The sequence below is a fragment of the Furipterus horrens genome, unplaced genomic scaffold (genome assembly GCF_987537825.1).
Source record: "Furipterus horrens unplaced genomic scaffold, mFurHor1.1.pri manual_scaffold_3, whole genome shotgun sequence".
NCBI classification, from domain to species: Eukaryota; Metazoa; Chordata; class Mammalia; order Chiroptera; family Furipteridae; genus Furipterus; species Furipterus horrens.
The window spans coordinates 204,702,044-204,726,890 of record NW_028327173.1 but is presented as its reverse complement, the minus strand read 5'-3'; the positions used below and the strand labels follow the sequence as shown (position 1 = coordinate 204,726,890).

General features: G+C 53.9%; 2 protein-coding genes across 2 annotated transcripts; one reads left to right on the top strand and one right to left on the bottom strand.

The window, feature by feature from the left end:
* The first annotated feature begins 809 nt into the window (after window positions 1-809).
* On the top strand, window positions 810-13,611 carry DDX24 (DEAD-box helicase 24). Its single transcript, XM_090271344.1, has 8 exons — window positions 810-1,736; window positions 3,578-4,111; window positions 5,097-5,250; window positions 5,747-6,262; window positions 8,049-8,124; window positions 10,089-10,277; window positions 11,477-11,606; window positions 13,066-13,611. Exons 1-8 carry the CDS (start codon window positions 1,022-1,024, stop codon window positions 13,335-13,337), a joined length of 2,586 nt encoding a protein of 861 aa, XP_090127470.1. The 5' UTR covers window positions 810-1,021; the 3' UTR covers window positions 13,338-13,611.
* A 4,436-nt stretch (window positions 13,612-18,047) lies between these two features.
* Window positions 18,048-23,725, bottom strand: OTUB2 (OTU deubiquitinase, ubiquitin aldehyde binding 2; the record flags this gene model as incomplete). Its single annotated transcript, XM_090271343.1, has 6 exons — window positions 18,048-18,600; window positions 19,167-19,361; window positions 19,954-20,038; window positions 21,765-21,883; window positions 23,189-23,284; window positions 23,666-23,725. Coding segments are annotated over 6 exons (765 nt in total), but the record flags the coding sequence as incomplete, so codon positions are not given.
* Window positions 23,726-24,847: the final 1,122 nt, after the last annotated feature.

The window sequence follows — 24,847 nt, the reverse complement described above, 5'->3', positions numbered from 1 at the left end:
CAAGCAGCGTACCGGCCCAGCGCGGGGGCCACCTTTGTGGGCGCCGAGGCGCGCGGCCTCGTCTTCTCCCCTTCGTGCGCCGCTCCGTGCGTAAGACGAGGCGAAGACGGCGGTCAGGGGGCCGGCGCCGCGAGGCGGGACCCCCGCTAGCGCTCCAGGCCGCCGTCAGCGCCCCATGTGCGTGAGCGTCGCCCACGCGTCTTGCAGTTCGTGATCCTGGCGAGCAGGGCCGCTGGGCGAACCCTCCTGCGTGCGGGGCTGTGCCCACCCCGTGAGGCGCCGCGCTGAGCGGTTTCTGTCGTGCGTCCCCTTTTTGTGTACGCGGGAGGGTCCGGGGCGCCACAGCCTCATCACCCCCACTTCGCAGACGGGGGACCGGAGAGCATCGGGAGCTCGGGCACGGACTCCGAGCTGGCGCGCGCGGTGGCGGCGGGGGTGCCTGTTGGAAAGAACCGCGCCTCGCCTTTGTCTTTCCTGCGGGACGCTGTTCTTCTCCATCACTTCACGTGTCGTGAGAAACGACGTCTTTAGGCCACTCGGCAAAGGCCAGAATGGGGGAACAGGCGTTTATTCGCCCTCTCGTGACAAGATTTGAGAGGGAAGAAAGCTCTGTTCGCGTCTCAATAAAGTGCCCCCCCCCCCAAAAAAAAACCCCCAGATTTGTATTTTGTCTTCCAAATGGTTTGGATGTGACAGAGTTTATCCTCCATGCTTTGCATCAAACATTTTGTGACTTAGATATTACTAGGCCCTTCAGAGAGGGTTCAGGAAGCAGTGTTGGGTCTGGACTCCAGACCCGACCTGGCTCGTCCGTTCCAGGCCCGGCTGCCTGCGGCGAGGGTGTATTTCTTTCCTTTGATCTTCTCTGGTCTGGAGCCCCCGGGTTAGAGCCATCTTTGCGTCCTGTCCTCCCGTCGGCAGGGCCTGCGAGAGGGCAGGCTGCCCAGAAGGTGGTCGTCGCCTCGGGGCCCTGTGCGTCTCGGCGTCCGACCTCACGGAACGTTTCTCCTTTTCAGCAACCATGAAGTTGAAGGAGCCAAAATCCAGGCCAAAGTCGCAAAGCTACGGCCGCTTTCAGACGCAGGGGATCAAAGTCGTCGGAAAGTGGAAGCAGGTGAAGATCGACCCAAACGTGTTTGCAGACGGACAGATGGACGACCTGGTGTGCTTTGAGGAGCTGACCGATTACCGGTTGGTCTCCCCCGGCAAGAATTCCTCCAGTCTCTTCGCAAAGGAGGAGCCCAAGAAGAGAAAGGCCCACGCTGTTCCGGAAGGATGGGAGGAAGGAGAGTGTAGCTCCTCCAAGAAAAAAATGAAGTTGAAGAAGAGTAAAGCTGCCGAAACTGCAGGAACCGGTGCCCAGAAAGGGCCTGAGGTCAGCGATGCCGAGCCAGAGCCCCAGGGAGAAGGCACAGTTGGTCCCGATCTGGAGCTAGGGGAGGGGGCATCAGGCAGCGCGGCCCCAGCTGTTCCGAAAAAGAAGAAAAAGAAAGGGAAAAAACCCCGGGCGCCTTCCCAGGGCCCTACTGCGAAGGTGCCCAAAAAAGCGAAGACGTGGATGGCTGAAGTGCGCGACCAGAAGGCAGACGTGTCGGCGTGGAAGGATCTGTTCGTGCCCAAGCCAGTTCTGCGAGCGCTCAGCTTTCTAGGCTTCTCTGCGCCCACCCCGATCCAAGCTCTGACCCTGGCACCCGCCATCCGTGACAAACTGGATGTCCTCGGGGCTGCTGAGACAGGTAAGGGCACCCTGCTCCGGCCAGGGCGCGGTGCTTCTGGGTCCGGCCCGTGTGGCTGCGATCAGGCTGGTGGGGGGTGGGGTGGGGCTGCTGGGAGTGGGGCCGCGGAAGGGTCAGGTGAGGTGTCCGAGTCGCCAGTGTGGTGTGGCAACCGGCCAGTTACTGACCGGTACCGGAGGCGTCACTTTATGTCTCTGAGCAGGACAGGCCCCGTTATAAAAGGGAGGTGACAGCAGCGCCTGCTGCTTCTGCTCTGGGGGTTAAATGTAAATGCTGCAGCAGCGAAACTTTACAGCGGTTGGTCGTAAGTGACCTGCAACTGGCAGTTTTTTCCTGTTCTGAGTGGCTCCTGGTGACAGCGGGGCTGAGATCAGCCGTCCGGAGAGTAGGTCTGCATTAGCGTAAGGACAGCGTGCCTTACTCTCTGGACAGGGTGGCCAGAGATCAAAAGGGCTTCTGGGGTGTTGGTGAGCTTACTGTCATGCCTGGTAGGTGGCCGGGCCGGCAGATTTGGGCAGGAGCTGACCGTTAGGCTGGGGCATTGAGGAGTGAGTTTCCTCAGCCCCTGGGCCGTCTCAGGCTCCGAAGCAGTGACATGCATACATATATGTATAGTGTGAGCCCCATAATGTAATTTTAAATTTCCTAGGAGCCATGTTAAAAAGTTACAGAAGAAGAGGTGGAATTCATTTTAGTTACATATTTAACCAATTATATTTTTAAAATGTCAGTATGTAATTTATGTAGAATTATTAGTGAGCTATTTCACATTTATTTTATTACTTTTTTTATAAGTTTATTTGAGCCAAGTTGACCACATATGTGGAACTAAGATCTCAGGTGCTCCGGAGAATAACCTATGTTCCTTTTTATACTAAGTTTTCAGACTCCGGTGTGTGTACCTTGTATCCCTGTGGGTTTTTTACTACTGAGAGCTGCTCATTTTCCTCTGAAAAATTACTTGTGAGAATTTTTTGAGGCTCATGATAAAGTTTTTTCCTTCCAGAGCTCATTTATTTGGTTCAGCCTAGGCTTTATAACTTTGGAACTACTTTAAATTCTCAGCTTGAGGAATTTTGTTTGTTTTTTAATATTTTTTAAAGGTTTTATTTATTTTTAAGGCGTGGGGAGGAAGGGAGAAAGAAAGGGAAAGAAACATCAATGTGCAACAGATACATCAACTGGTTGCCTTTCGCAAGCCCCCAACTGGGGACCCAGCCCACAATGCAGGCATGTGCCCTGACTGGGAACCGAACCGGTGACCCTTTGGTTAATAGGCCAGCACTCAATCCACTGAGCCAACCCCAGCCAGGACTATTTTGTTTGTTTCGACCACCCAGATGATATGGACTCCGTATATATTCAAAGGCCAGGTTGGAGATGTTCAAGCATAGACCGAAGTATGCTAATTTAAAATTTTCTCATAAACTATGAATTTTATTTTATTTTTGCCTCCCTCCTTCTGCACCAAAGAAAGGTCTTGGGAAAGTACTATACAGATTTTCACTTTTCACCCCCACATTTGTTGTTCCTTAGCAACAACAACAAAACACACACATACACACCTTGCCCTTCTCTTTGGGGTTCCGTTGCTTGGACATTTGTCTGTAGTTCATCACTGGTGGCCTCAGTTTTCAGTGCCAGTTTTCCGGGTTTTCCTCAGGCTTCTAAATTACAGGTGCAGTGTCGTAAGGAAACCACATAGGGTGGAGGGGCTTGGAGTTGGTCAGGGTGGCACTTTGCTATTTTAAGCGTCCCTTAGTCTGTGTAAAAGAAAGAAGCCCGGATAAAAGTATGTGCATCTGTTGATACACGCTGCTTCTATTTGTTTTACTTCTCAGGAAGTGGGAAAACGCTTGCCTTTGCCATCCCAATGATTCACTCGGTGCTGCAGTGGCAGGTGAAGAAGCCTGCCCCACTCCTGAGTGACACGGCAGCAGCACCTGGCGAGACCGGAGCCGAGACGGGACCACCGGGCAAGGCCGGCACTGAGCCCGGAGCGCTGTCTGATGAGATGGGAGCTGAAGGTGAAGCACTGCCCAGCGAGGCTGGAACGAAGGCCAGAGCATCACCCAGCAAGGCAGTAGCCAAGACCGGAGCTGCCTTCTCGGACCCGGTGCCGCCCCTCTGCGATGACGACGCTGGCGAAGGCCCTTCTTCCCTGATCAGGGAGAAGCCTGCCCCCAGACAGGGTGAGGACAGACAGGCAAAGCTTGATGAGGAGCAGGCTGGAAAGCTAGAACAAGAGCTGGGTGGCAAAACTGTCACCTGTCAAACACACCCAAAGCGTCCTCTGCTTGGGCTGGTTCTGACTCCCACTCGAGAACTAGCCGTCCAGGTCAAACAACACGTTGATGCTGTGGCCAGGTTTACAGGTGAGATTTAGTTCTGTTTGGTAAATGTTTCCTGAGAGGCTCCTAGGGGCTGGGTGGCAGAGGGGAACGAGCTGTGGCCACTGCCCTCCAGGGAACGCTGTCTCATCAGTTTAGAATTGAGCCCTGCAGAAAACGGAGTGGCGCTTTCTCTGCCATTGTAGGTGCGCGGGAAATTAATTTATCGGGTACAGTGTATGCTTAGGAGAGGGTCTGGCAAACTGCCTGTTTTCGTAAGTAAAGTGCAGCCACAGCCCTTCGTTTGCGTCCTGGCTGCGGCCGCTTTTGTGCCAGCAAGGCCGAGGGGAGGAGAGAGCAGCTGGGACAGGCCGTGTAGACCCCAAGGCCACAGGTGCTTACCGTTGACCCTTTCGGGGAAACTTGGCGGACCTCTGCTTTAGAGCGTTGGGCCGTGGCTCTCCCGTGAACTCCTTACGGGAAGAGCTGCACAGCAGGCACTGAATTTTATAATAAAAGGGGCAGTTACTTACCGCGCTCTTACTCTGCTGCAGGGCGCTCCGCTGAGCGCTTTGCCTGCTTCTTTCACCCTGGGTCCCCTGAGACGTCCTCCAGGGGCGAGGGGAGAAGAACGCCAGGCCGTAAAGGAGAAGCAGGTGGACTCCAGTGGAGGGGACAGGCAGGCTTCCCAGGGGAGGCGCGTCACAGCTACAAGCGGCAGTGCTCCCGGCGTTGTGCTGTGCCCCTGCCCAGCTTTTCTGGAGCTTTGGACATGAGCATGCCCGGGTCCAAACGGATCCCTCCCGTGGCGGCTGCAGAGGAAGGAGTAGAAGGGAGTGAAGTGGGGGAAGTCGGCAAGGCGCAGCTCATAGAAGACTGGGTAGGTCCCTGAGGGGCAGCATCAGTGGTCACCCCTTGGAGAGTGAAGCCACGCTGGTGACTGCCCCTGCTAGTCTGGGAGCCTGTGTCGGCCGTGGAAGAAACACGGCTAGACTGAATGACATCGGCCCTTATGCTTTGTGTACCACAGGAATTAAAACGGCTATTTTGGTCGGTGGCATGTCCACGCAGAAGCAGCAGAGGATGCTGAACCGCCAGCCTGAGATCGTGGTCGCCACTCCGGGCCGACTGTGGGAGCTGGTGAGGGAGGAGCACCCTCATCTGAGTGACCTCCGGCAGCTCAGGTGAGAGGCAGCGGCCGCCCTTCCCCTCGCCTTCTGTTCTGAGGTGACATGCAGTGTGTGCAGTGCCTTCTCCCTGTCACCAGGTGCCATGGTGTGGCGCCGTACGGCCAGACCTTGGCCTTTAGGAAAACCAGCCTGCATGAGGGAGATTAGTTCAGTCCCCCCAGTGGTGGTGGGTTTGTGTGTGTGTGTGTGTATTGAAGGTGGGGTGGGTAGTAGTGTGCTCTAGATCAGTGGTCCGTGACCTTTTTGGCACCAGGGACCAGCTTTGTGTAAGACAGTTTTCCCATGGGGGCAGGGCAGAAGGACAGGAGGCGGAGCGCAGAGGGTAATACGCGGGAAGCTTTGCTCGCTTGCCCACCGCGCCCCTCCTGCTGTGTGGCCCGGTTCCTAACAGGCCGCACTGGTCTGTGGCCCGGGGTTTGGGGACCCCTGCTCCAGGCGATTCCTCTTACCTGCTGTTACCCAGCTCAGGTGGCTCTGTCTGGATCTGCAGGTGCCTAGTGATTGACGAGGCCGACCGGATGGTTGAGAAGGGCCACTTTGCCGAGCTCTCGCAGCTGCTGGAGATGCTCAACGACTCCCAGCACAACCCCAAGCGGCAGACGCTTGTTTTCTCTGCCACACTGACCCTGGTCCATCAGGCTCCTGCTCGAGTCCTTCACAAGAAGCACACCAAGAAAATGGACAAAAATGCCAAAGTTGGCCTTCTCATGCAGAAGATTGGCATGAGGGGCAAGCCCAAGGTCATTGACCTGACACGAAAAGAAGCCACCGTAGAGACACTGACAGAGACCAAGATCCATTGTGAGAACGAGGAGAAAGACTTGTATCTGTACTACTTCCTGATGCAGTATCCAGGCCGCACCCTGGTGTTTGCCAACAGCATCTCCTGCATCAAGCGCCTCTCTGGCCTCCTCAAAGTCTTGGACATCATGCCGCTGACCCTTCACGCGTGCATGCACCAGAAGCAGAGGCTCAGGAACCTGGAGCAATTTGCCCGTCTGGAAGAGTGAGTCAGGCCTGTCCCCAGAGCCCGGCCTCTAGCCTTTGGGGCGAGGTTGCCAGGATGATGGGGAGATGGTGGGAAGCTCCCTTCCGTCACGGGTCTTTATCAGTAGAAGGTGCGCTTTTTCTGCACAGCGTGAGGCTGGCTCACCCTCACCTGGTGCAACTGGTTGCTGGTGATGCCCAACAAAAACTTCCTTAGTGAGGAATGATGACTGATACCTAACATTATTAAACGCTTATGAATAGATTAAATACTATGCTGGCATTTTAGATACATTACTGTGATACATTCACTTCTGACATTCTGGAGGAGAAGCAGAATAGATTGATGGTTAAGAGCACAGACTGGAACCAGACTGCCGGAGATCAGATCCTGGCTGTGCCACTTTTAGCTGGTCAAATTACTTCTCTGTTTCAGTTTTCTCATAATTAATATAATAATAGAAGCCACCTCAGAGGGCTGTTAGGAAGATTAAGTGAATGTATGCATATAAAGTATTTAGAACAATGCCTGGCACGTAGTATGTACTTGCTAAATGTTAGCTTTTAATATCACTTATTATTATTACTATTCTCATAGGTGGCAAATCAAGCTCTAGAAAAGCAAATCACCTTGCCTAAGGTTTCTCAGCGTGGCAGAGCTGGGCCTCAGGACAAGCCTGTCGGACCCCAGAGCTCATGCTGTGCCCTGCGTGCTGTCATTGTCCCGGCGGCGTCAGAGCCAGACGGATGCTCAGGCAGCAGGGTGCACACTGGCAAGACGAGGGCCTGGCAAGTTGAGGCTGACTCTGACCTGCTGTTTCCCCACTGTGGGTTTTGTCAGGTTACAGGGTGATTAGTTTTAGGACAAGTGTCTGGTTTACCTCCCTTTGAACGTTGGTAGGTAGAGTTAGTGGTTTCCTGGATCAGGCGTTGGCCAACGAGCCCATGGGCCAAACCTGGCTCACTGCCTGTTTTGAAAGTAAAGTTTTGTTGGAACACAGCAAGTCCCATGAGTGTATTTTCTGTGCCTGCTGTTGCACTATAACAGCAGAGCTGAGTTGATGCAACAGAAAATATCTACAAAGCAAAAAACAATTTACTTTCTGGCCCTGTACAGAAAAAGTTTGCTGACCTTGACTTAGAGCAATGGTTTAATGTTTTATAAACTTATAGTTTGCATTATACTCTCCATTCCTGCTTCATACATACAAGGACTTTGGCCCTTGAAGGGCCCAGAATCTTAAGTTTTTAAAATAGACCCCAGGTACTTTTGTCTTTTCTTGAACAACACATACATTAAGAAGCATCACACACCACATATTATCAAGTGCTTACTTTGTAAGCAGGAACTGTCCTAGGGGCTGGTGATAGCACAGTGAATACTGCAAAGTCCTGTGGAGTTCACAGTCCAATGGAGGGAAATAATAAATTGAAAAGTAAGTATATAGTTTGTCAGGTGGTACTAAGTGCTAAATAGTAAAGTTGGTCCTGTGGAACTGGAGGGAAGTAAGTGGGAGTGTGATAGGAGAAGAGGCCACCAACCTGGAGTGTGTGTGGCTTCACTTAATTCACGGAGGTGGTCTTCAGCCTCGCAGAGGGTGGCTTCTTGATCACAGCCATGTATGTACCCTGGGAAGTTAATCTCTTCGAGCCTGAGTTTCTGAGTCTATAAAAGGGAGGTAAATAGTGTTATCCCATAGAGCGTCTGTAAGGAGTATAGTGTTTTAGAGTGCTTGGCAGGTGGTAAGAATTTCCTTAGTGGCAGCTATTAGGTGTTATTAATGAGCTTTCCTTCTCTGCCACAGCTGTGTTCTCCTGGCGACAGATGTGGCCGCTCGGGGCCTGGATATTCCTAAAGTCCAGCATGTCATCCATTACCAGGTAGGGGCATCAGGGAACTTGTAAGCATCTCCCAGCATCAAAAGGGGAATCTTTAAAGCGAAGTTTGGGAGAGGGAGGAGGCGTTATTGGCTCTAAGACCCTGCAACGGAATACCCCTTGGTATGTTGTGACCGACCCGCTGCTGCCACTTTTGGAACACTGTGGTGAGACTTATTCTCAGAACCTTTTGGTGGTGTCTGATATCAACGAGCCCCTCTCTTTGATTTGGGCAGGCTGCATGATTGTTGGCCGGTTAGTCTTAGTTTCATCCATGAAATGGGAATAATGAGTTTAGCTTGTAAAGTGGTTATCTTGGTGCAGAGAAGCAGAAAAGTGTGTGAAAGTCCTGCCTGGGCTTAAATCCCAGCTTTGTAACCTTAAGTTACTTAGTCTCTCTGTACCTCAGTTTTCTTCTTTTTTAAATGGCAGTTATTGTAGTATCTATTTCTTATGTTCTTAAGGCAAACTAAGTACTGTGTGTGGAGAGCTTAGAACGTTGTCCAGCACATCGTCAGCGCAGGAGACGTTAGCGGCCGCTGGTCCTGCTGTTGGTATCAGTGCACATGCCTAGCGAGCATTGTTAGCGCAGGGGGTGGTGGGAGTACGGGCCTCCGAGCCGCACTTCTCGGGTGTGATGTGTGTCGGCTGCTTCACACTTAACCAGCTTTGGGCCGGTGCCTTAGCAGCTCTGGTTTCAGTGCCGCTGTTTGTAAACTGGGAGGAAGGCAGCCGTCTGCCCCTTGGAGTTACTTTGAGACTTAAATGAGCTGATGCTGATGCGGCAGCTAGCACAGTAGCTATTTTGGTATTGTTTCTCCTTTTTAGTCCTTCCTGCTTTAAAAAAAAACTTTAGGGTGCCAGTTCAGTTTAGCAGATCTTTATCCTTCCTCTCTTTGTGGCAGAGACTGGGTCGGTCTTTGTGAAAGGTGTCCAGATGAAGAAGATGTAGTTCTAGCCCCTGAGCAGTGAATCCACTAGAGGAGATGAAGTGACTGCAGCTGTCATTTAGGGCAGAAGGTATTAGACAGTTTTGAAATATAATGGAAGAGAGAGGTAGGCTCTAGTTTGGGAGGTGGGAAAGTGCTTTCTTAAAGACGCTTGGCATTTAAGGGTGGAGAGGACATGGGCATGTACGGGTAGAGAAGGAAGGGGGCAAGAACACGGGGATGTGGGCAGCGGCTGAGTGGGAAGAGGGGTGAGTTGGGGGAGGGAAGTGAGAAGTGGCAAGTAGGTCTCATTTCTGGCACTGCGTTGGGAAGGATGTTGAGCGTTATCTGGGCTCAGGGAGAAGACCAGTACTACCCGGGAGTCGGGGAGGGAGGGGTTGTGTACCCCCTCCCACCCCCCCACCCCCGCCACATTATCTCTGGATAATATGTAGAGGCAGCTTGGCCCAGGGCTTCACATGGTCTTTGGAGCTGGACTGCTTCAGTTCGAATCCCGGCTTTACCACTTAGTTTGATAACACAGGAGGACTTGCTTAGCATCCGTTTGTGAGGAATACATGGGATAATACGTGCAGAGTGTTTAGAATTGCCTGGCACATTGTAATCACTCAGTAAATGTTGGTTATGATTACTGTCGTCGGTCATTCATGCAGAATTAATGAAGAACCAGTGGATTTTTGGGGGGGGGTATGAAGGTCAGAGCTTTGACTCAGGAAGAGGACACTGGCAGCTTTGGGTGGGTCAGGGAGAGCGGGAGGGACAGGGACCACGTAAGAAGTGACTGCCATTTGCCACTTTCGTAGTCACGAGGGCCTGAACCAGGGCAGGGGCGTGGGAGGGCAGAGCCTGCAGAGTGAACTGGGCACAGTTTGAGTGTGGGCCTGGGGGAGAAGGGCTGGGTCAGTCCGTGGTGCTGGCGAGGCTGCTAGCTGCCTGGCTGAGGGGGTTGCTGAGCCTGAGGGGAAGAGCAGTGTTCGGTGACGGCCGCATGTTAACCTCCCAGTTCTCCCTTGGCAGGTCCCTCGCACCTCGGAGATTTATGTCCACCGAAGTGGTCGAACTGCTCGTGCCACCAATGAAGGCCTCAGCCTGATGCTGATTGGGCCTGAGGACATGATCAACTTTAAGAAGATTTACAAAACCCTCAAGAAAGATGAGGACATCCCATTGTTCCCTGTGCAGACAAAGTACATGGACGCAGTCAAGGTAAAAAGAAGTTACAAGCCCGTTGCTAACGAGGGGCGGGGTCACGCTGCCTTTCCACCTTGGCAGTATGACCCTCAGGAACTAAGCAGTGGTCCTGCCAAGAGTGCAACAGGGAGATTCATAAAAATGCAGGATAGGGCACTGTTCCTGGGAGAAGGAAGGAAGGAAGGGTGAGAGACCAGAAGTGAGGAGTTTTCTTCCCGAACCATCTTCCCCCCAAGCCTGCACCTTCACCCTCCTCCTCTGGACAAGGGCAGTGACCATCGGGAAGTGAGGTCGGCATGTCTCGCTGAGGCCGATATGTAAGGCCTGTCACGGTCCAGAAGCAGGTGCCAATAATTCCCACCTTTGACGTTTTATTTTTACTTAGTAGGTACACACTGAGTGGGTTCCGCTTACTGTGGCCAGAGTGTGTCAGAGAGCAAGTGGGGTGCGTTCTCCGTGGCGGCCCACTGGCTCGTGGGGCAGGCCACGCGCATGCTAACGGTCAGGCGCACGGAGCACTGCGGGGCAGATCGGTAGGAGACGAGGTTCCCTCTGAGCCTCCTGTAGGCAGAGACATGGTGGTGTGAAGAGGAGAGGCAATTCCAGAATTTGAGGGAGCAATAGCGTGGAACAGTTTGAGGACTTTGGGGAAACGTGACAGAGCTGGAGATGGAAAGGTGGGTACATTAGGAAGGAGGATTAGAAGCCACCCTGGCTTTTCGTGGCTCCTTCCCTCACGTTGCAAGATTGCTCCCAGTTTTTGGTGTTTCCTCTGACTGCTGTCTGACCCAACACCCATTAGAGGGAGAGCTGAAATGTTTTCCAAAAAGGACGGCGTGACGGAGAGGGAAGGCAGTGCTGTGGGTTTGTCGTCCCTGCGATTGGGGGCTGGGCCCTAACTCAGCACTGCAGGGGGTTTCAGGATCTGCTTGGCTGCGGAAGCTGGCTGTGGTGCCCGGGAAGGAGCGTCCTGTGGGCCCCTTAGATGGGCAGTCTGACCCAGGTGGGCTTCCAAGGGAGACCACTCAGGTTGGTGCAGGAAGCGGGCTCCTGTGATTTCCTGTGTCCACTCACGCGTGATGACTGCCCTCTGCTTTACTATCAGGGACCATTGGTTTCAAGAGTGTTTTTAACAAAACACAACCTGCATAGACTTTGCTTCCCAGAGGCCTGACCCCTTTGTCAGAGGAACACGTTCTGTTCCTTTTCCCCAGGCACGAATCCAGTTAGCTCGGCAGATCGAGAAGGCCGAGTACCGGAACTTCCAGGCCTGTCTGCACAACTCCTGGATCGAGCAGGCGGCAGCTGCCCTGGAGATCGAGCTGGACGAAGAAATGTACAAGGGTGAGTGGGCTGCATGGGACCTGAGCAGGGGTGCCTTCAGCTCGTTTGCTTTTGCTTTTCCTTCACCTTCTGTCTTGTTGGAACCGCCCCACTACCATGGGTCCCGTCAAAATCAGCCAGACGCCTTTTCCTTCTCTGCGACAGGCCCTTGTCCCAGCTGAGCCTAAAGCCCTCGGTCTTGTTTGTCTGGAGCCTTCAGCTGCCACCCACATGTGGGGGAGAGGCAGTGACTTGGGAGCAGGCTCTGTGGCCAGACTGCCCATGTCTGAGTGCTGGCCCATCCCCTTAACTGGCTGTTACCAGGTCAGGTTTCTTGATCTCTTGTCCCTGGGCTGTCCTCATTTATAAAATGCAGGTTATAAAGTACCTGTCTCAGGGGGTCGTTACAAAGAGGGCCTGACTTCATGGTTTTGAAGTGCTTATAACAGTAAGTTATTATTTATTGTCATTATTGCCACTGCACCTGTCTTCCAAGCCAGTGAAGCCCTGATCAGCATCTCACCTGAGGTGCGCACTCACGATGAGCAGCAGGAATAATTACCCCTTCCCACGGGGGCGCCAGGGCTTCGCAGCAGAGAAGCGGTTTGTGCAGGATGGCAGCTCTGCCGCCAGGCATTTCCTGAGCCCCCACTCAGGACCTGGCCCGAGGCTGAGGATTCAGGGGGGAATCTGTGTGGTCCCTGCTCTAGGGAAGCTCCCGAGTCTAAGAAGTGGCAGAGCCATCTCTGGAACTGACAGCACCCGTTGGGTCCCACGCTCTTTCCAGCCCACAAGTGGGCAGCTCGGCTGGGATGTTGGCACTTTGATGCCCAAATCAGCAGATTCAGAGGCAGATGTACTGCTCTCTGCTCTGCATGGAGGCTGGACACCAACCCGCTGGGCTTGATGACGGGGAGCTAGTCCTCTGGGAGCTCGGGGTTGGGGCTTGGGTCGTAGGTGCACGAGGCTCTGGCCGGTGTGGAGCCCTTTGGCTGTGCCTGGCTTTGCAGGAGCAGCCACGGTGTTGGTGGGGACGTGCAGGAGAGCTGGGCTGCAGAGGAGTTTGTAGCTGTTGAGTTGTCAACCCCCAGGGCTGCAAGTGGGGGAGTTGTAGGAAGAAAATGATACTCAGGTCAGGAGACTTGCGTTCTAATCTCTTCGACAGCTCTGTGACCTTCGGCAAGTGACCTCTGAGTTTTCTGGGCTGTAAGATGAAAATAATTCCTGTCATAGAGGTTTTTTTATTGGGTTTTTTTTTTTTTTTTTTTTTTTTTTCTTGTGGGAGGTAAAGGACAGTGGCCCTGGGCAGCTATCCCTCCTAAACTATGTTAGAAGTTGGTCAACACTAGTTTCTTCAGAGAACTTTTGAGCCCTGTTTGCCCCAAAGAGTTCCAAAACATTTTCATCACATGTATTATCCGTCAAGGGACAGTCTGCTAGCAGTCTGCTAGTCAATATCTTTTTCATACCGTGTTTCAAGGAGGAAGAGCTGACCAGCAAGAAGAACATAGAAGACAAAAGCAGATGAAGGCTCTAAAGAAAGAGCTGCGCCACTTACTCTCCCAACCGTTGTTTAAAGATGACCTGAAAACCAAGTACCCGACTCAGTCTGGCGCGCCCCCCGCACTCAGGCCCGGCCCAAGAAACGGTGAGTCCGCTTTGAGCTGCCTCTACAAACAGAAGAAGAAGCAGCCAAAGCCAAAAAGGAAGGAGCAGCAGGAATGGCCACAGCCAAGTACAAGTGCAAGTTAACTGCCCCGGGGTCGGTCTGCTCGCAACCACACGTGTCCATGCCCTGGGGCAGCGTTGGGGGTTTCCCGTCTTCCATTCCACTCCACCGGCAGCCCGATCACAGAAGTCTCCCTCTTTCCACCCCACCCCCCGGTGGGAGGGACCTCACACAGATGTGTGTTGTTTTGGAGTAAGAGTTCTTTGCAACAGCGTACGTATTCCCGTATTTCAGTGTTTACAGGCTTGTATGTTGAACTTTATTTCCTTAATTAAAAACAGTTGAATTAGCACGTCATCCTGTGTTTTTAGCCAGAATGTGGGGGATCCTGGCAGTCCTCCAGCTGCAGGATGCAAAAGGGGGTGTCTCACCCCACTGGACAGTGTGGAGGGAGCAGGAGGCGAGAGTTTTGCAGATCCCTGGAAAGGCAGTTCTGCCTGGGTCCTCAGCACGTGTTCCTGCTTTTCCCCATGGCAGCACCCTTCGCTCCCGCACTCTCTGCCGCTCGCGTACAGCTACTGTTTTGTCTGAGCCGCCCCGGGAGGGCGGCAGGGAAGAGGTTGCCAGCCTGGGGTTCCAAGAGAGCACAGGCTCCCTTAACATCAGAGTCACTTGGGTGTGAGGTAGTCAGGCCCGGTCCCAGCCCATCTTTCTGGCCTTGTCTCTCCGCTCCCTCCCCTGTGACAGCACTGGTTGCGTCCTTTGCTCCCGTTCGCCCCTTCTCTGGTCCTGAGCCTTTGCGTAAGCTTTTCCCTCGGCCCGATGGCCTTTCCCAGCCTTGAGCACCGCTTCATCTCCTCGGTCCCGAGGCCCCCGAAAGGGCGTTTCCGCGGCGGGCTCCCGAAGTACTCATGCCTCTCCTCTTCCCAGCACTTGCCCACGCACAGCAGCGTGGCTGTGCTCCCTGAGAGCAGCGGCAGCTTTAGTCCCCTTGCAGCCCTTCAGCTGCGGTCCGGGCGTGGTGTAAACGCGTGCCGGGGGAGACTGTGACCTCCCACTGCCACCCAGCTTTCTCGGGGGTGGTCTGGGCGAGCAGCCGCAGTGGCCACAGCAGGAGAAGCACCGATTCCTGTGTAGCTGAGTCTGGGCTTCCACACAGGTGTTGCCTCGGCCTCAGGGTTGGCGGGATGGCAGCAGCATGCCCTCAGCTCCTTTGGGTAAGTGCAGCAGGGCACTGGTTCTCAACTCAGGGTCAGGTGTCATCGTGTGTAGACCGAGTACTAGGCACTGCTAGCTACTTTCATTACCGTTTTGTCTCGTCTCCGTCGGGGCCCTGAGACATAGCTCTTAGTATCCTTTATTTTGTAGCTGGGAAAGCTGACACTGGTTACGACTTTGTCAGGATCACACAGTAGCTGGGTGTCAGAGCTGGGTTTGGAACCCTGGATATGTCCCTGTGGGCCCAAGGCAAGTTCAGAAATTGCTTTGGTCCTCAGAGACAGCAGTGATGCTAAGGACTGTCTCCACAGGCTCTCCAGTGACCTGGAGGGATGCGTGCAAAAGCAAATGGCCTTAGCCTGTGAGGCCCGCTCCTGAGTGATGACAGCTCTCGAGGGTGGCAGGGGGCTCTGCATTTTCCAGATGATGCAGGGGACTTAGGGAGCCTGAAGTCCCTTAGCGTCCCTGGGGCCACTTGTCACAGGCCAAACAGATCCACTGAAGTCCATTCACATCCTGCCCTTACCTCTCACAGCAAATCTTGTTTGTTTTAGTGGGGTAACAGGTTAAGGGGAAAGGTTTTAGAAAGACATGGCCAGCCTCCCAGGCACTTCCGCTCGCTGCCCTGCCAAGGTGGGGCTTTGGTGGGCCCATGGTTCCTATGACGCCTCCAGCCCAAGAGCAGGGCTCCCTGAGTGTCTGGACCTCCCACTGAACGAGGAGTGCCACCCCAGTCCACTCACACACATAAGCCCCGTGGGTTCCAGATACTGAGAAGCCAGGACAAACGTTGTTAGAGAAACCATTTTAATGCTAGGAAATGTTTTCACCAACTGCCCTGGAAGTTGTAGGGCCTGTCCCACATCCCATAGGCCCAAAGGCCCCTGGGCAGCCACTCAGAGCCACAGCCCCCGCCCCCATTTCTGCTCAGTGGGGGAAAGGGTTGGGTTCTCAGACCACTGTTTGGGAAGCCGTAGTGCCACTGGCAAGGTGACGTGTCCCCCTACCTTGCAGTACCCCGCAGCCAGCCCCGGGAAGGGTGGGGTGGGGGCACCCCATTTGTGGAACACGCACTGTGTGTCAGGTCTCGGAGTTGTTTTCACACGCATGGTCTCGTTCCACTTGCACTAGTAGCCCAGTGATAAGCAGGTATTTCACTGATGGGCGGACTGGGGCTCGGAGAGGTCAGGCGTCCTGGCCAAGGCCACACAGCTCGTGAGTTACAGAGTTGAGATTCAGACCCTGGCTGGCTCAAGATCCCCTTTGTGCTTAAATGGGAACCATCAAAAGCAAGGACAGTTTGTTCTTTTTGCTGCTAAATATTTCCATGGATTTATAGTTCCCTTTGGACAGATAGTAATAAATACGCAGTTATAAACTCTCAAAGCAACATTCCTTCCAGCTTTCAGTCTGTGAAGAGATGGCTTCATGGGGTGTGACCCGGGAAGTGTGGTGGTTGGCATGACTGGGTTCTAACAAATCACAGACTGTGCCCACCTTACGATTTTCTGACTTTATGATAGTACAGCAGCGATACATGGATTCACTAGGAACTGTACTTGGGATTTGGGAGCTTGATCTGCTCCCAGGCTAGTGAAATGCGGGGAGGTGCTCTGCTGTGGGGCCGGGCGGCGGCGGCACGCCACGGGTGCAGGCAGGCGGGCCACCAAGTGCTCTGCACTCTGCAGTGCACTGTCGCCCGCATCGTCGGGATATTGTATTTTGTCTTCTCATCCCGTCATGCCTCCAAAACACCCATCTATGTCTCCTGCCTCTGGTGAGAAGAGGAAGACAATTCTCGAGGTGAAACCCAAGGTAATTGCCCAACTGTAGGCTAAGTGTTCTGAGCACAGGTGAGGTAGGCCAGACTAAACTCTGATGTTCGGTTTGTTGTGTTAAATGCATTTGGCACTTAAAATATTTTCCATTTTGGGGTTTCTTGGGACATAACCCCATCTTAAGTCAAGCAGCACCTGCACGTACAGTTCCACTGAATTCGACCACTTTCTCCCCAGTGCTTTCCCTTAGAGAGAGTAACCTGGCCCACCTCTCTGGGGCTTTCGGCTCCTAGGCTGATAGGATCGCTCCTGGGAAGCGGGTCCAACGTGAGCACTGGTGGACCCTCCGGCCTGGAAGCACAGCTTAGGCAAGGCTCAGAGGAGATTTCTCCAGCCGGTCGGCCAGAGGAGGACTGCTTGTGTGAACACTACAGAAGCCACGCGTGTAGAGAAGTGGCAGCCGGTGCTACGTATGCTGTGCTCGAGAGCCTGGCCAGGGCTCAGGACCCATCTCAGCCCGGGCCACGTGTTCGTGCTCTTCCGTCTGGGCACAGGGATGCCGATACTCACAGACTAACACGTTTCCTCCCGCTCTTCCATGTACTGTCACAGAGCCCAGCACGCCTACCCAGACGGTGGGGCACTGAACCTCTTCAGAGATGAGGATCAGATATATATTCCTGTGGAAAAGTGTCCTAACCACTTAGTTTGAGCCCTTGGGTTCAAACTCCAGCCAATGGCAGAATGGGAACCTGGGTCCTTGCCTGGAATTAAAGCACCCTGACATGAGGCCTCTGCACCAGGACTTAGGGCAGTCTGCTCCCCAGTCCCCCTGCGTAGTCTAGCCATCAGCAGGCTCGCAAGGCGGCACCAGCCGATTCTAGTAAGTCCCTACAGAACGGAACCGGTGAGAAGGCCTTTGATTAGGAAGTAACCCCTGGGGCAGTTCCACACCCCTGCGTTTCCGCAGAGCAAGAGAACCTGCTAGCAGAGCCTCAGCCCAGCCAGGGCTCGCGGAGGTCCTGAGGCAGCCCCGTGAGGTTAGTAAGGGGTGTGTCCAGGTAGCCCAGTGAGGAAGCCTACCAGCCAGGGCCCTCGACTCCCAGGCAATTTTCAAACACAGGTCTCGCTTTGTGCCGTCTTCTTCCACTTGCCTCTGTTCTTTCCCCCCTAACCTCTCACCAGCCCATAAACCCGGCAGAAGCGGGAACGGAGAAAGGAGAGAAAAAAGACAACCTTGCGAAACTTGTCTGCTCCGCTCTGCCTTGCTCAGCTGGAGTCTGGCCGTACGTGCCAGTGTCTCCGCCTGACTGAGTAGCTAGATTCTACTTCCAGGATACGTAGCGGATGAACGTACAGCTTCCAGGCCCCAGACCCTAATGTTTCTCAAGCAGTTGTCCAGGTGGGCTGGCAGCAGAACCCTGAAGGGCCAGGCAAGCAGTCTGGCCCTGAGAGAGGTAGAGGGGGCCCCAACACCCTGAACTTCACGGTGAAGTCCCCTTTCTAGGCTTTGGCATAAAAGTTTCTTTTTTCCTTCTTAAGTTAGGGGTAAGAAAACACTCCCATAGTGAATGTTGGGAATCACACTGAAGCCCTCACATTCAAGTTGACCTCAACCGGCCAATGCTTCATTCATCCGTCCACCAGTGTCCAGTGCAACAGTTAAGTGGACTTGATTTTTTTTTTTTATAGAACTGGTGAGTCACTTAAGATGGTTGATCTTGAGCTTTTCCTCCCTTCAGAGAGGCACTGCCCGTGGTAAAAAGAAACCAGAGGGCCCTGGCTAATTTTTATACAACAACAGAATGTCAACACTGGCAGCAACCTCCTCCAGATGAAGAAACAGGCCCAGGGAGGGGAGGTGACCTATGCAAGGTCTCCAGGAACCTGGAATAGAGCCAGGGGTCCTGGCTTCCCAACCCCGAGTTAAAAAGCATTTGATCCTTTATGAAAATGAATACTAAAAATTCAAATTGCCACAGTTCGTAACTGGTAGGCCCCATGCCCAGTGACTGTGCCCAAAAGGCTGTGTGTCCCGTTTTCTAACTATAGTCTAAATCGCTTAAAAAATTGAAAAGCCATAACGTTCCATTCAGAATGCAGTCCCGTTAGGTGACAGGCTCCACTTCATGGCCTAAAATCAATCACGTTTATCAGCTGCATAAAGGATGTTGTAGTGTGATGTTTTATAGAGCAGGTAAACGGAAGGGACGGCCGCCTCGGGGAAGACGTGGTGGTTCAGGGCCGTGTCCATCTCGTCCACGTACTCCACCTGCAGGGCGATGTTCAGCGCCTGGGACAGGGCCGTGATCTGGATGTGGTCACACTCCATGGCCATCGGCTCCACTTCCTGCAGAGGCCAGAATGAAAAACAACCCAGTTTAGGAAGGAGGCCCAGCGGAGGCCAAATGGGAAGTCCACCCTGGCTTTCGTCGTCCTGGGTCAAAGCATGTCTGCTACTGCGCTTTTGCTGATGGCTGCCATGCCGGAATGAGTCCTGGGAGCCGGAGCGCATGTGAAAATTGCCCAATGTTTACATGTTGGCGGCTCTTGCGGGCTAATACCATACATCATAAGCAAAACACATCTTGGGGTAAAAAGCAAAACACATCCTGGGGTAAATGTGACTCCTTAATTATGTCAGTAGTCTAGTCCAAAGCCTGTTTCTAAGATGGGAAATGGGAAGCCCAGAGATAAAAGTGGCTTGCCCAAACCTCACAGTTAACGCAGTTCAAGTGGCCTGCTTCTGGCTGGCTTATCTGTGCTCTTGGAATTGCAAATACAGAGCCTCGCCCAGGTTCCTACCCAAGTTCCCCAGTTAGGGATGCTGGTGCTAAAGTCTCCCAGGGAGAGAGCGGGGAGCAGGGCCCAAGGCTGGAGCCAGCGTCCCCAAAGCCCGAGGCCCCGAGGACCTACGTGAGTGCAGAAGTCCTTGAGGTCCATCTCCTCGTCGATGAAGTGTCGGAAGAAGTCCGCGCGGTTCCTGATGAAGGCCGAGGTGAGCAGGCGCAGGAACTGCACGATCCTGTCGGAGGTGCTCTGCTCATTGAACACCTTCAGCAGGCTGGACACGGCACTGTCCTTCTCGACCAGCTCCACCACACTGTAAAACTGGCCCTGCGGTGTCAGCCAGGGCGGGCACAGGCCAGAGACACGTGCCTCCCCTGCCCTGGGACCCGTCGGCTGCCTTGTCATTTTTAAATCCTCCGGTCAGGGTACCAAATCAATCAATCTGAGACCCCACCAAAGCTGAGTACCAGGGTTGGAAATACTCTGCAGTGAGCGAGTGACTTAGCCCGGAGTCCTGTCGCACAAACAGCAGTGGGGGTCTCCCCGCATCACTGTCAGGCTGAGATTCTTTAGAGATCCACAACTGAGAGGTTCCCCCCGATACGAACAGGATCAGGGGAGTGGGGTGGAAAGGAAATGGGGAGAAGGAGGTTGGGCAGGAGTTTCAGCCAGAGAGCTACCCTAAGGAGGTGGGTGCCCCCTCCTAGAAGGAGGGCAGGGCCCGGGGTTCCCTGTCCCCCGATGTCCCCACAAGCAGGAAGTAACCCTCAGTCCTTCCCCAGCTGGGAGGAGCATGTGAGGCCCAACCACAGAACCACGGGATGCGGAGGGGCTCTGGCCAGCGCCCACTCCTGTCTGCTCTGCCAGCGTGGGAGGACCCCGTCCCTCAGCCCTCGCGCCCAGGCTAACTCACAGCGTTAAAGAAGTTCCGGAACTTGTGCTCCTCAAAGCCGGCAGCCAGGAGGTCGTTTGGGGTCTGCAGTACACGCTCTTTGAACCTAAAGGGGTAGACGGATGCTTACGGGGAAATCCAGGGAGCGCTGCTGTGACTGGCAACTGCCAGCCCACTCTCACCAGCTGTCCCCAGCACAAGGAGGTGAGGTCACTAACAGGTGAAGGACTTCTCTGCCTTTCAAAGCACTTCCACGTGGACCACACACTGACTTGTTCTGTCCTCACTGTGTACAACCCCAGGACGTGGATATGACACCAACGTTGCAGAGAAGGAACTCGAGGTAATCACCACCTGCTCGAGAGAAAGGCCTCTTGGCCCTGTCCCTCCTTCGTGTCCCCGTGGTTCGTCCCTGTGGGCCATGCCTAGCCTTCCCTTGCTCCTGGTCCCTTCTCCAGAGGGACCTCCGAGTGGCCTACCACACATCAGCGCAGGTGTGCAGGAGGACCCCTGCCTAGCTCTCCCACCTCATCTCGGGTCCCGTCGCCTAGCCTCCATCCTGCCCCACGGCCATCTGCCTCGTGCTTTTTCACCTCTTAGAGCCCACAGCCAGGGACCGAGGGCCTGTCCACACTCATGAGAAGTAATTGTGAAATTCTCGGGAATTTGGCCAGCCAGGTTTTAAACAACCATTATTTTAAAATTATATTATGTGTAAACTTATAATTAAGTTATACTTGGTTTGGCCCGGAGAGGTGGGGATGGCAGTGTGTTGGGAGTCACAGTCCCTTTATGTCACTCTCAGGCCTCAGGCTGCAGGCTCCCCTCGCACAGTGTGGGTGATGGTGAGGTGCCTCCATGGGGGCGCTGTGAGGATCTCTTTGGTCACTTTGTCCCCGCGAGGCCGTGATAGGAACAGCTCCGCTCCCTCTCGCTCCGGCTCTCCTGTCCGCCACTGCTGCCCGCCCCGGAGCCTCCACACCATTCCCACAGCCATTCACCCAACAAGTGCTGACCCCGCTGTCCAGGCACTGGGGACACCGCGATGACTGGACACACGGGGCAGACACCCGGGCCGGGACTCATGCCCCCACGAGGTGAGGGAGGAAAAGGAGTACGGCTTTGGGATACCTGGCAATGTCCGGAGACATTTTTGATTGTCATGACTTGGGGAAGGGAGGTATTCCCAACATCTAGTGGGTGGAAGCAAGGGATGCTACTAAACATCCTGCAGAGCACAGGACAGAGGACAGCCCTGTGACAAGAGTGATCCTGCCAGAAGTGGATTAAGGTCAACTGAGGCCATGGGCGCAGAAGAAAATATTGGGCCCCTTAAAAAAGAGAGACAGGGAAAATAAAAATACATGTGAACCATATTTTATGCAGCGTAGTCATGAAACCAAACTTGGTGTCATTTGAAAAAAGTGTAAAGTTGGCGTTTTGCGGGGCCCTTCAGAAGTCAGGGTCCTGGGCGCGCGCCTGGTGCGCCCACCATTAAATCCGCCTCTGGATCCTATCCAAAATCTCAGTAGTGCCACCATTGAGAAACCTGCCTTAGCAAAGGATTTCTGACAACAGGGCCCACCGATCAACTCTGAGTGCTCAGTGACTGTTAGATCGTTAGTTCCATCCCCAGCCACTTGGCTGCCTGCTCCTCCAACGTGGCAGGCAGCTGGGCATCCCTGAAGATCAACACTGCTTCCAGGCAGCCCTCCAGCTCACTTCCTGGGTTAGGCAGGCTGTGCCAAGGAAAAACCCTTCAGGGAAATCAGCACTGCCATAACAGAGAACATAGCCTCAGCGTCAGGGAGCCCACCTTCTGCCCCACTCACTTGAGGATCTCTCTGTTCTTCCCCAGCAGAGATTCCAGGTAGGAATAGCCCAGAGCCCTGTAGAAGCAGTTCCCATCCCCTTTGGTCTTACGGATCGCGGTGAACCTTTTGCTGAGTTCCTGTGGGGAGACAGGGAAATGTGGTCATTTGCAGCGACAGCCCTTCCTGTCATGTCCCATCAGGACTGGAACCCCACCACCCCCAGGTAACACCAGCTCCCCGCCCCCCAGACTGCCTGCCCCTCCACTGTCTCCCAGCTCTCATTCATCCCACAGGCGGGAAGAAACACTGAGCATGTCCTTGTGTCTGGCACGGGGTGATGCCCGGGGGCTGTGGCCCCGCCCTCAGGCCCCCTGTGGTCCAGCGGGGGAAGACAGACAGATCTCAACAGGAGGACAGCAGGAGCATGGGGTGGGCACTGGGGGTGACTGGGAGCAATGGCTTCTACACCAGGCTTCAGAAGAGGGTTAGGAGGGGTGTGCACAGTGTGGGTGGACCACCTGAGCAGAGGCGGCGGCAGGATTGGTGTGGCAGCGTGGCTGTGCGGCTGCGTGGTGGGCCAGGAGGCTGCAGAGCCAGCCAGAAAGGCCTCCTCAGAGATGTGAAAGCAGCCTGGCTCATCCTTCAGACATTCCTCAAAAGGTGTGGTCCTCCCCATGCCACCCCCACCCCCACCCCCGCTGTCAATTTCCCTCCGAAATGGCCTGGAGTCCCCTTTGCCGTCTCCCTCCCGAGGCTCCAGTTCCGACAGCAGAGATGGTTTCCAATAGGTTGCGGAGTCCCTTCTCACCACCAGTGAGAGGGCTCGGAGCCCACGGGCCACTGAGGCAGGCCGGCGGGGTGGGGAGAGAGCTCCAGGGGACACGAGAGTCGGTGTGCTGCCCAGTCCTTGCTCCTGCCCCAGAGACAGTCCTGCCCATGTGCAGAGAGAAGCGGGCGCCTGCTGCCTGGGAGCCCCCACTCTGTGAGCTGTCCCTGCTCTGTTCTGGCAAACGCCCCCGTTGTTACCCCACTGGAGTGGGCTTTCCCTCCAGCGTGGTCACAGGTGCAGCTTAAGTGGTCAGGCTGCCTGGTCCAAATCCCAGCTTGCTCACGCACTAGCTGTGGGACCACGGGCCTGCTATTTAACATCTGTGCCTCAGTTTCCTCAGCTGTAAATGTGCATAATAAAAGTTCTGACCCTCAATATGGTGATGAGGTTTCAGTGGGTAAATAAAGCCCCTAGGATAGTGCCTGGCTTAAAAAAAATTTTTTTTGGCAACTAAAGGATTTCTCACTAAAGCACATGCCTAACACAAAAATATTCTGGGAGCCCTTTAATTTGTCCAAGAACCTGGTCCAAATGCTAAGCCTTTTAGCCTTCAAACTGGCACCGTCTCCTCTGCTCCCAACTCTAGCCTGTCTCCTCCCGACCTCTGCCTCACCTGGATTTTTCTCTGGTAAATCCTGTTTTCAGGATGATCTCGGAGAATCGACAGAATGTCACACTTTTCTGATATTAGGTTGAAAGATGTTTCACTCTGAAAGACAAAGAAGCAAAGCTGTGACAATTTCAAAAGAAACCAATGGGCCTTCACCAAGAACAAAGCCTCTGAACTGCTAGTTACATGACACAGGGACTGCTACCTCCCCACAAAAGGCACATGAGCTGTGACCAGCACCCTGCACGCCATGCTGCCTGGACAGGGAGTCAGGAGAGGGCCCATCCTGTAACGGCAAAACTGATTCATTTTATAGAATATAACGCCTCCAGCCTAGCGAGCCTTCGTGCTGGAGTGTGACATGTTCCTTTGTCTCCTCTGTCCTTCCTGTCTCACTCATACGTTCCTTCTGGGCACCCAACAATCCCCTGACACCCAGCCTGCACCCAGCCCGTGCTAGAAATGCAGAGGCAATAATACCTGGCCAGATGCACCATCTACTGGTGAAAGTTCGCATTGCAGCCCAGCTCGGAGTCTAGGTCAATTCCAACCCAGAGGGATTAGCCTCCTGGCCTAGAGTCCGGGCCTCGGGAGAGCTGAGAAGTCATCTGGCAGCGAGCAGGTGACAGCAGCTGGAAGCTCCAGAGCCAGGAAAGTGCAGGGGACAGCTCTGTCCTAATAGGCAACTCCCTGCAGGCCACGTCTCTGCCTCATGCTTTTCCTGCCCAGACATGGGGCTCGGACAAGTGGGAGATGCACCCATGGTTCCCACCCAGCCCAGGAACATCTCAAACTGCAGCACAAAGATAATGTAATTGGATTGGTGTTAAAGCCATGGCTAGTTAACAGTTTAAAATAGGTGGCCCTGGTACCCGCGCATAACCTGAGGAGAGGATGCCTGTGCATTTTTGTAAATGGAAATCAGTTTTTCATCAGTTTATTGCTCCCAGTTTTGACAGACTGCCTCCAACCACAAAAGCTTTTCTAGAGCAGCCTCTCGGGCTCCTGGCTGACGAGACAATGACTTCAACCCAAAACCACCGGGCTCAAAGTGGAGCCTTCTTTTTTTTAAATCCTCACCCAAGGATATTTTTTTTCATTGTTTTTAGAGAAAAAGGAGAAAGAGAAACATCAATGTGAGAGAAAAGCATCAATTGATTGCCTCCCATACACACCCAGACCAGGATCACAAGTAGGACCAGGGATCAACCTGCAACCCAGGCATGTGCCCTGACCGGGAATCGAACTGACAACTTTTTGGTTAGAGCATGACGCTCCAACCAACTGAGGCACACCAGCCAGGGTTCACAGCGGAGGCTCTGATGTTACAAAACCCTTCCCATCTGGAAAATGCGTCTGATTTTCGATGACTAGATTTCTGTAAAGCTCACCACCAGAAGCACTAAGTGACTTCTAGGGTTATCCCCGTCCCCATGTCAGACAGACTCCAAACTTCTACCTGACAATGAGCTTCTTTGGTCCCAATTCCTGCGCCCAGCATCCAAGACAGCGAAGAGGTGCATTTCTGGGGGGCCTGGGTGCCCCTACCCATCAAGCGTCCAAAGCCACATGGGCCTTCCTTGGCACGGGACAGCTTGCCAAACCCTCTGAGACCTTCTGTTCGTCTGGCTGATTTCCCAGGGCCCAGCCTAGGGCCTGGGT